General features: G+C 42.1%; 1 protein-coding gene across 1 annotated transcript; it reads left to right on the forward strand.

Moving 5' to 3' along the window:
* The first annotated feature begins 1,111 nt into the window (after positions 1–1,111).
* LOC142652505 (uncharacterized) lies at positions 1,112–5,791 on the forward strand. Its single transcript, XM_075828153.1, has 2 exons — positions 1,112–1,790; positions 5,144–5,791. Exons 1-2 carry the CDS (start codon positions 1,112–1,114, stop codon positions 5,734–5,736), a joined length of 1,272 nt encoding a protein of 423 aa, XP_075684268.1. The 3' UTR covers positions 5,737–5,791.
* The last annotated feature ends 5,535 nt before the right edge of the window (positions 5,792–11,326 follow it).

The following is an 11,326-nucleotide window of genomic DNA, read 5'->3' on the forward strand; positions in this document are numbered from 1 at the left end:
TATCACTGCCAAAGGTGCTTCAACTAAGTACTGAATGAAGGGTCAGAGTACTTATGTCAATGCAATATTTTAGTTTTTCTTTTTCAATAAATTAGAAAAGATTACTAACATTCTGTTTTCACTTTGTCATAGGTTATTGAGTGCAGAATGACGGGGAAAACGTGACTTTTTTGTATTTTACCATGAGGCCTCAACATAACAAAATGAAAAAAATGTAAAGGGTCTGAAGACTTTCAGAATGCATTGTATAACCTGTGACCATTCAGAATAGGAAACATTGACCAAAAATCTCTGTATATGGTCCTTGAGGTAGTTTTTAATCCAGTTACAAACTATATTTCATAAACCAATAGACCTTATTTTACTCATTAGGCGTCTATTAGGGACAGCGTCAAAACATCTTTGCAAAGTCGAAGAACACCATATCCACATCAGCCCCTCTGTCCAAGATTCTGCTCACCCAGGTTACCTTGACAACTTCTGCCTTTAGAAAAATGATGCTGCTATCAGTAATAATATAATTTTCTGTCAAAAAATCTTGTATATAGTCTCTAAAGAGTCCCACAATTATAAATTATCAATGGGTGGTAATGTAAATATTTACTCATTAAGATTTAGCTGAAATTTTTCAAAGGAAGATTGTCCTACCTACAACAGAATAACTCTGCATGTATCTGGTTGTAGAATGTCAGGGGCCCCCCAGGCTATTGCCTGGGGGACACATGGTCGCACGGCCCCCCATAAGTTGTTAATAAAATATGTTTTTTTGCTTGGTATGTTTTTCTCTCCCCCTTTCCCTCTTTTCTCCATTTGTTATTTTATATTAGAATGGTACTTACCATCGTGGTGTCCCCCGGGTAAGCTGTGCTGATGGCACGAGCCGGTTTCCAGATGTTTCTGTCTCTGGGCAGTTTGGAGTTGGTCCCAGCTGATTGGACCTAGGTCAGCTGTGCAATTGCATGAGCAGGTTCTGGCAGATTCTATCTCCAGGCAGTTTTGTGGAAGGCCAGCTGATTGGTCATTGATAAAATCCTAAAGGCGGGAAAATTGGACATAAAAGGAGCAGTTCATCGTGGTCAAGCAGCCAGTTTTTGAAGATTGGACCGTCGCCATGGATGTCCTGCTGATGGAGCTGATCAGAAGAGCGGAGTCGGAAGGAGGAGAAAACTGGCTGAGGCAATGCCTAGCAGCAGCGCCGTCGAGGGAGGTCGAGGGAAGAAGCGAACTTACTGGGCTGGAAGACGACATAGAGGAAGCAGTGTCTCCTGCTGGGTCGTCGCTCGAGGTGCCGTCATCAGCTGCAGCCAAGAGGAGGAAGTCTGCAGCAGAGTCATCACTGAGGGTGGAGCGCAGTTCCGGAAGTTCGCTCCAGGTGCCGGAGCTTGAGAGGAGGCGGCCGACCGTGTCATCAAAGAAGGTGGCGCACAGTGCCGGAAGTGCGCAGCAAGTGCCGGCGCAATTGGCTAACCCGCTGGCCAGAAGTTTAGTCAGAGAACGGGAGACAACAGGTTGGTCGGGTACCCCCTCCTGCTCCAAGGATGGTGTGGAGGACACAGCGGAAGCGCCGGCCTCACTGGTTTTAGAGGCGGCGCAGGACTTTTCTTCAGAGTTGCAACCGAGGAAGAGGAGCCGGAAGACTAGGGTGGCTTATTCCCCACCCCCGCCAGTATCAAGGAGAAGAAGAGGTCCCAGGAGTCAATTTTCCTGTCAGCAAGTTTCCCCAGGATCTACAGGCACGCAGCAGGAGGTAGCAGAAGTGGTGCACGACCCAGGACAGGTGGAACAGAGTGGTGAGATGCCAGCTACCCCTTATCTGTCCCACCCCATCCCCCCTCCCCTCAATTCTAATGTAATGTTTGATATTTTAAAATTATTAGCTGATTTGGTCAGTAAGTCGGCTGTTCCTGCTAGTTCCCCCGCTGATGTATGGAAGCATAGTAGTCAGCATTTACAGAATGCTGGTTTTAGTAATATTCCTGTTTTAGAGAAAGGAATTGGTGTTTCGGAAACTTGTTGTAAGGAAGTGATGTCTTGCGATATTTCGCCATTAGGTTTTCATTTACAGCCAGCAATTAAGGAGCGTATTTGGAGGAACGAGTTTATAGATTTATTTTCTTTATTACCATCTGCGAAGGAGACTCTTGTCAAGCAGGATGGTAAGTCTGATAAAGATGAGGATAAAAAACGTTCTCCTCCTAAGTCTTTCTTTAACTGGCTACAGGCGTTCTGTATCTATGCTTCAGTTTTAGGGGAAAAGTCTTTCATTAATTCTAGTAATTTATTTCAGCATGTAGACATTATTCTTGAGGCTTACCGCCAGTTTGGTGGTTTAGCATGGTACAATTATGATGAAATGTTTCGCCAGAAGATGGCAGTGTACCCTTCATTAAAATGGGGCACTAAGGATGTTGGTTTGTGGCTTAGTTTAATGCTTCCACAAAGGTCAGTGCCCAAGCAGCAGCCTAGTTCTCAGAATACGTTGAGGAAAGGAGTTTGCTTTGCTTATAATGAAGCTCAGTGTAAATGGTTGAACAATTGTCGGTATAAACATGAATGTTCCTTTTGTGGGGGTTCGCACCCAATGTGTCGCTGTTTTAAAAGAGCAAACCAGTCTCAACCCCCTAGTTCCAAAGAACAGTTATCCAAAAGCATGGACGCCAGTGAAATTAATAAGAATGGCGCCTTGGCTAGAAATGTTCCCAGACAGGGAGAAAGCTAATTTAATTTTTAACGGTTTTAAGTTTGGTTTTGATATCCCTTCTTTCAAAGGATCTGGTTGTTGCTGGGTGGATAATTTGAAATCCATCCAGCAGCATAAGGATATTGTGCATCAGAAAATCCTGAAAGAGCTTGAAACTGGCAGGATCGCTGGTCCTTTTATACATCCGTCGTTTACAAACTTTAGACTTTCACCTTTAGGAATTGTCCCTAAGAAGGAATTGAATTCATTCCGTTTAATACATCACCTTTCTTACCCGTTTAAGGCTTCATTAAACGATGATGCTGACAAGTCTAAAGCGACAGTACACTATGCTTCGTTTGATCAGGCTGTCTCTTTATTGAGACAGTTTGGTCAAAATGCTTTTTTAGCAAAAGCTGATATCAAATCAGCTTTCCGTTTACTACCAGTTAACCCTGCAGGTTTCAACTCTCTAGGTTTTCAATTTGAAGGTGATTATGTTTATGACAAATGTTTACCAATGGGTTTTTTCTTTATCTTGTTTCTATTTTGAGGCATTTTCATCCTTTTTACATTGGGTAGTGCAGAAGCAAATTCCGGATGGAGGTGTTCTGCACTATCTTGATGACTTTTTGTTTATAGGTGATGCTAGTTCTGAGTTATGTTATTCCTTATTGTTAAAATTTGTCGAGTTTATGAAATTTTTTGGTGTTCCGTTAGCTGAAGAGAAGACTGTGTTTCCATGTAGGTCATTAGAATTTCTAGGTATTAGAATAGATTCTGAGAGAATGGAATTTAGTTTACCAGAGAAAAAATTGTTAAAGTTAAGGGTTTGTTTAGTCAGTATGTTAGCTAGGAAGAAATGTTCATTACGTGATATGCAGTCACTGTTAGGGTTGTTGAGCTTTGCCTCTAGAGTTATTCCTATGGGAAGAGTTTTTTCAAAGCGACTGTATTTTTCAACAAGGGGTCTTAAGTCACCTAGGTCCCATATTAGGTTAACGGTTCAGCTAAAAGAAGATTTAGCTGTATGGCTAGAATTTTTATCTAAATTTAATGGACGCAGTTGCTGGCAGTTTAATTTTGAGGATTCTGACTCTTTGTCTTTATTTACGGATGCAGCCGGTAGTATGGGCTACGGGGCATTCTTTAATGGTCAATGGTCGGCTGAGTTATGGCCCAGTGCTTGGCGTGTAAGCAAAGTTACTTCAAATATTGTCTTATTGGAATTATTTCCGGTTTTGGTAGCCATAGTTGTATGGGGTCATTATTTTAAGAATAGGAGAATTTTGTTGTTTACGGATAACAAAGGTGTGGTCTTTGCAATTAACACATTATCTTCAAAATGTGAATTAGTAGTTAAGATATTAAGACATTTAACTTTATGTTGTCTGAAGTTGAACATCTGGTTGAAAGCTAGCTATATAGAGGGAAAAAAGAATGATATAGCAGATTCATTATCTCGTTGTCAGTGGCGGAGGTTCAGAACGATGGCACCAGAAGCGGAGCTTTGTGGAATTCCGTGTCCTCCTCATTTATGGAATCTGATTTGGGACTAATCTATGTTAATATTCAGAGATCCTTGGCTCCAAGAACATGGGCTGATTATTCAGCTGCTTGGAAGGAGTGGGTTAATTTCTGTGTTAATGAGAACTGTAATTTCTTTCATAATGAGGTAGGTCTAGTTTTAAAATTTGTATGTAGCCTGATTAGTAGGAGGCTGTCATTTGCCTCCATTTCTAAGTCTCTGGCAGGCATCTCTTTCTTTCTTAAATTAAACAGTTGTCCGGCTATTTCTTCGCTCTTCCCAGTTAAGCAGCTTTTGAAAGGTTACCATAGGTCAGCTCCGGTTGTGGAAAGACGAAGGCCTATTTCATTAGATTTGTTGTTAAAATTATTCAATGTGTTACATTTAGTTTGTTTTAGTAATTTTGAAGTGTGTTTGTTTAGAACAGCATTTGTGTTAATGTTCTTTGCAGCCTTGAGAATAAGCGAACTGGTGGCAGAGAGTAAAGTTTCAGTCCCGGGCCTTTCATTTCAGGATGTTAGTTGCAAAATTGACCATGTTTTGTTATTGTTAAAAAAAAAATCTAAGACAGATCAATTAGGAAAAGGTCGTTTGGTTAGAATTAATCAGTTTTCGGGTTCTGTTCTTTGCCCAGTTTCTAATGTTAAACATTGGTTGTCAATCAGGCCGAGTCTTGGGGTTGCTTTCCTGATTCATCAGAATGGGGATCAGCTGTCCAGATTTCAGTTTAACTCTGTTTTGAAGAAATGTTTGAAGTCCCTGAAGTTGGAGCATTTAAAAATATCCTCCCATTCGTTTAGAATAGGTGCAGCTACGGAAGCTGCACAGTTAGGAATTGATGAAGGGATTATGAAAAGAATTGGAAGGTGGGAGTCTAATAGATTTAAACTTTATGTTCGACCAGACTTGTTAGTAGTGTAATTATATATCCACAGGTAAGCGTTTGGTTGTTTGGATCCTTGGCCACTCTTTTATATTTTGGGCACAGAAGAGAGCCGCGAGAAGGTCCTATACAGAAAATTTGTCTATGGATCCGCTAGTTTTTTCGGTTTTTTGGCATGGGGTAAGGGGTTTGCAATGGAAAAACGTGTTTTCTTTAGTTAAATCACTGAGTTCTTATTGGCCGGATCCGAATTTAATTATCATCCATGCTGGAGGCAATGACCTAGGTAAAGAAAAGACTATGGACTTACTTTGGGAAATGAGAAGGGATATAGCCTTGATAAAATGTCTTTTCCCTGACGCTACTATTTCCTTTTCAGAGATTATTCCAAGACTGCTATGGTCCTCTGGAAATTATAAGTTTTTGAATCGAATCCGTAAAAGGATTAATAGAGCCATGTCTAAATACATGTCGGTCCTCGGTGGTCTTTCTTATAGACACAGTGACCTTGAAGACCTCACAGACGGGCTGTTCAGAAATGATTTTATACATCTTTCTGATGTGGGTATCGACATTTTCAATTTGGGCCTGCAGAATTTAATTGAAGAATGGCTGCGGTGTTTTGGGGGGGCCATGTCTTGGTAATGTCATGGCTTGTGGGGTTTGTCACCCAGCTAATGCTGGGCGGACTTGGTTTTTATTGGTCAAAATATTTATATTTTATTATTTATTCGATTATTTATGGTTATTCTCTTCGAATTATTTTATCTTAGGTTACCCTTAATAAACACCGTGGCCATTTTTATCCAAAGAAACTGTTGTCATGTTTTATTTCATTTTGATTGAGTATTGTGGGGTTTGTGCTACCATGTCAGGGGCCCCCCAGGCTATTGCCTGGGGGACACATGGTCGCACGGCCCCCCATAAGTTGTTAATAAAATATGTTTTTTTGCTTGGTATGTTTTTCTCTCCCCCTTTCCCTCTTTTCTCCATTTGTTATTTTATATTAGAATGGTACTTACCATCGTGGTGTCCCCCGGGTAAGCTGTGCTGATGGCACGAGCCGGTTTCCAGATGTTTCTGTCTCTGGGCAGTTTGGAGTTGGTCCCAGCTGATTGGACCTAGGTCAGCTGTGCAATTGCATGAGCAGGTTCTGGCAGATTCTATCTCCAGGCAGTTTTGTGGAAGGCCAGCTGATTGGTCATTGATAAAATCCTAAAGGCGGGAAAATTGGACATAAAAGGAGCAGTTCATCGTGGTCAAGCAGCCAGTTTTTGAAGATTGGACCGTCGCCCACCCTCCCGCCCTATTGTTCTTAAATTCCTTCACGTCACGTTGTTTGTTAGAGGGGTTTGTCACCCAGCTAATGCTGGGCGGACTTGGTTTTTATTGGTCAAAATATTTATATTTTATTATTTATTCGATTATTTATGGTTATTCTCTTCGAATTATTTTATCTTAGGTTACCCTTAATAAACACCGTGGCCATTTTTATCCAAAGAAACTGTTGTCATGTTTTATTTCATTTTGATTGAGTATTGTGGGGTTTGTGCTACCATGTGAGATTGATCAGATTATATCTTTTTTTGGCAGACTATTACTGAGGGCGAGGGCAATGTTGGCTGATTATATATTGTCCTCCCTCCAGATGAGAAGTGCTACAGGCAACTGTTTAGGCTATGTTAATATATCCTAAACAGTTGCTGAAACTTTTCTTTGTTTTGGCCTTGCTAAATTAAGTGGCTTGTGGATCAAGTGGAGTTACTAAACCGGATTGGTTTGCTGTGTTCCTGTGTGTGAAACTGTGTTTGATACATGAATTGAGTGCTTGTTAATAGAAGTTTGCAAAACTGACAATTTAAAACCCTTTTTTCCTTCTTAGCTTCTATCCTGCTGAGCAGCTGACTAGGGGGAGGGGTTAACTGCTCTCGGGTGATATAAATTAGCCTTCAGGCCTCAGTTGAGCTTGCTCTGTTTTGGCCTTGCTAAATTAAGTGGCTTGTGGATCAAATGGAGTAACTAAACCAGAGTTAAAAAGAGGAGTTTAAGTCCCTGTAACTACTTCTTCTTTAACTTTAACTATTGTTCAGTTTTTTTTGTAACTGGGATAATGGATAGCAAGATTGCAGGTTTTCTTCAGTGCACAGTTTGCCATATGTATGCACTACTGGAGCCGGAGTTCGAGGGTGAATACCTCTGTGTCAGATGTGAGGATGTTGTTCATCTGGAAGCTCGCATTAGAGATCTGGAGGAGCAAAATGCAACACTGAGGGCGATAGACAATCTTGAGCGGAGCATTCTGCTCACTGAGCAAACAGTTAGTGGGGTAGTCCTGGAGGGTGAAGACATGAGTCAGCAGGACCATGCAAGTAGCTGGGTTAATGTAGGTAGGGGCAGTAGAAAGTGGTCCAAGAAAAAGAAGGCCAATCCAGTTTCTGTTATTCCAAGCAAAATTGTTGGGTGATGATGCGAGGGTGTCAGTCTCAGAAATGGCAGCCCTAGTGGTTACCGATCTACCTAACAGCCGGGAGATCACCCCATCTAGTAGTCAGTGGGATGGTAATGCAGGTAAGGCAAGATAATTGGTAGCTTTAGGGGATTCTATAATCAGAAAGACTAATAGAATAATTTGTCGCCAATACCGCCTCAACCGAATGGTTTGCTCTCTCCCTGGTGCCAGGGTTCGGCATGTGGTGGATCGGGTGGATAAATTAATGGGTGGGGCTGGTGATGATCAAGTTGTCAAGGTCCATATGGGAACCAACGGCAGAATAAATGGTAGGTGGAGGAGCCTCAAGAATAATTTTAAAGAACTAGGCTACAAGCTGAAGGGAAGGACCTCCAAGATAGTATTCTCAGGGATACTGTCTGTGCCATGCACATCACAGGAAAGCTCAGGGAGTTAAATGAATGGCTTAAGTCTTGGTGTAGAGGAGAAGGCGTTTAGTTCCTCGAGCACTGGGCTGACATCATTGCGGTACAAATTGTATTCTGCAGATGATTTGCACCTAAATGGAAAGGGGTCCGCTGTGCTGGGGGAAAGAATTCTAGCTGGGGTGGCGGAATATTTAAACTTGGGCTGAGGAGGGTGGTCAATGTAGAAAATAAAGGGGTAGTCGGGATAGAGAGGGGTCAGACTATATTGGTGGGGGGAGAAATAGACTGTGGGGAGAGGACTAGACAACAGGATAAGGAGATCATTTTGTTACAAAGCAGCAATGAAAACAAAAATGCCCAAATAATGTCAAATAATTAAATTTCTGATACTGAAAGTAAAAAATTGAAAGGCAAGTTAAAGTGTATGTTCACAAATGCCGGAAGTCTAGCAAGCAAAATGAGGGAGCTGGGGGCCTTGGTACTGGAGGAACATATTGATATAGTTTGTGTTGCTGAAACATGGCTGGACTCTTCACTGGGCTGTAAATCTACAGGGTTTTACACTGTTTCGGAAAGACAGGACAAATGGGAAAGGTGGTGGTGTATGTCTGTATGTCAGAAGTGATATGAAGGCGAGTGTGAAATAGACAATAGTGGGTTAAGATTGTGAGGAGGTTGAAACCTTGTGGGTAGAATTACAAACGGAGGTAAACACTGAAAAAAAATACTTTTGGCGTAATCTATAGACCCCCCCAATATAACTGAGGAGATGGATGATCAGCTATATAAACAAATGGTGTTGGCTTCACAAGGGGGTACTGTAGTGATAATGGGAGATTTTAATTACAGGGATATTACTTGGTGTCATTGTTTGGCTTCAACTGCATAGGGGAGAAATTTCCTCAACCTGTTGCAGGAAAATGTTATGGGCCAGTTTGTAGAAGCTATAGGTGAAGCTCTGTTGGATCTGGTCATTTCTAATAATGCAGAGCTTGTTGGGAATGTCAATGTTCGTGAAAACATCGGTAAGGCCTCATTTACCCGAGCGTGTGCGTTTTGCGCAGGCAAAAAAACGTAGCGTTTTTTCCGTGCGCAAAAGGCACTTGACAGCTCCGTGTGTCATCGGTGTATGATGCGCGGCTGCGTGATTTTCGCGCAGCCGCCATCATAGAGATGAGGCTAGTCGACGTCAGTCACTGTCCAGGGTGCTGAAAGAGTTAACTGATCGGCAGTAACTCTTTCAGCACCCTCGACAGTGAATTCCGATCACCATATCGAGTAACCTGTTTAAAAAAAAAAAGAGGTTCGTACTTACCGAGAACTTCCCGGCCGTTGCCTTGGTGACGCGTCCTTGGTGACGCGCCTCTCTTGACATCTGGCCCCACCTCCCTGGATGACGCGGCAGTCCATGTGACCGCTGCAGCCTGTGCTTGGCTTGTGATTGGCTGCAGCGGTCACTTGGACTGAATTGTCATCCCGGGAGGTCAGACTGGAGGAAGAAGCCGGGAGTTATCGGTAAGTCAGAACTTTTTTTCTTTTTTTACACGTTCACGTATATTGGGATCAGAAGTCACTGTCTAGGGTGCTGAAACAGTTTAACTCTTTCAGCACCCTGGACAGTGACCGTCTCCTGCTGGGTTCGGTCAAAACGAGTTAGGCCGAACCCGGTGAAGTTCGGTTCGGTCATCTCTAAGACACTCCGTTTGGATGTTTGTAAACAGAAAAGCACGTGGTGCTTTTCTGTTTACATTCAGTTTGACAGCTCTTGCGCGAATCACGCAGTTCGCACGGAAGTGCTTCCGTGCGACCTTCGTGGTTTTCACGCACCCATTGACTTCAATGGGTGCGTGATGCGTGAAAAACGCAGATTTTTAGAACATGTCGTGTTTTTTTCAGCGCACTCACGCTGAGCAAAACTCACGGACTGTCTGCATGCCCCCATAGACTTGTATAGGTCCGTGTGACCCGCGTGAAAAGCACGCGAGTCTCACGGACGTATATCACGTTCGTGTAAATGAGGCCTAACAGTGATCACAATATATTTATATTTTACCTGTACTGTAAAAAAAAAAACACAGGCTGGGAGGCTCAAAAACACTTAGTTTTAAGAAGGCCAATATCCCCAGGATGAGGGCTGCAATTCAGGACATGGACTGGGAAGAACTAATGTCAAATAATGGTACAAATGATAAATGGGAGATTTTTAAATCTACTTTGATTATAGAGCAAAATTTATTCCTATAGGTAACAAGTATAAATGACTAAAATTAAGCCCCACATGGCTTACACCTTCTGTAAAAAGGGCAATACATGACAAAAAAGGGCATTTGAAAAATTCTAATCTGAGGGTACAGCTGTAGCCTTTTTAAATTATAAAGAGTGTAATAAAATCTGTAAAAAGTTAATAAAATCAGCAAAAATACAAAATGAAAGGCAGGTGGCCAATGATAGTAAAACAAATCCCCATGTAAAGAAGCTAAGATCTGAACATGTAGAACCCTCAAATAGTGGTAATGAGTTGGTCACAGGGGATCAAGAGAAGGCAGAGTTACTCAATGAGTTCTTTAGCTCCATATATACAACAGAAGAAAGAGCAGTTGCCAGTGCTTTTAATATATCAGTTGATATACTGAATTGGCTGAATGTAGATATGGTCCAAGCCAAGTTAAATAAAATAAATCTACACAAAGCCCCGGGACCAGATGGGTTACACCCTATAATTCCTGTCCCCCTCTTCATAATATTCAGAGAATCTCTAGTGACTGGTATAGTGCCAAGAGACTGGCGCAGGGCAAATGTGGTGCCTATTTTCAATAAGGGCTCTAGGTCTTCCCCGGGTAATTATAGACCAGTAAGCTTAACATCCATGGTGAGGAAAATGTTTGAGGGGTTATTGAGGGACTATATACAGGATTATGTGACCAAAAATAGTATTATAAGTGACAGCCAGCACGGTTTTACTAAGGAAAGAAGTTGTCAAACCAACCTGATTTGTTTTTACGAAGAGGTGAGCAGAAGTTTAGACAGATGGGCCACTGTGGATATAGTGTTTTTGGACATTGCAAAGGTATTTGACACTGTCCCTCATAGACATCTAATGGATAAATTAAAGACTATAGGTTTAGAAAGTATAGTTTGTAATTGGATTGACCATTGGCTCAAGGACCGTATCCAGAGAGTTGTGGTTTATGATTCCTACTCTGAATGGTCACCGGTTATAAGCGTTGTACACAGTGGCGTAGCTATAGGGGTCGCAGCGGTCGCAAATGACAGTACTTACCTTCCTGGTTCCGGAGCGCTTAGGAGGTCCTGACATCACAGCGCTGTGCGCAGTGCATGACGTCACAACGATATGCGC

This window comes from Rhinoderma darwinii, chromosome 5 (assembly GCF_050947455.1).
Source record: "Rhinoderma darwinii isolate aRhiDar2 chromosome 5, aRhiDar2.hap1, whole genome shotgun sequence".
NCBI classification, from domain to species: domain Eukaryota; kingdom Metazoa; phylum Chordata; class Amphibia; order Anura; family Rhinodermatidae; genus Rhinoderma; species Rhinoderma darwinii.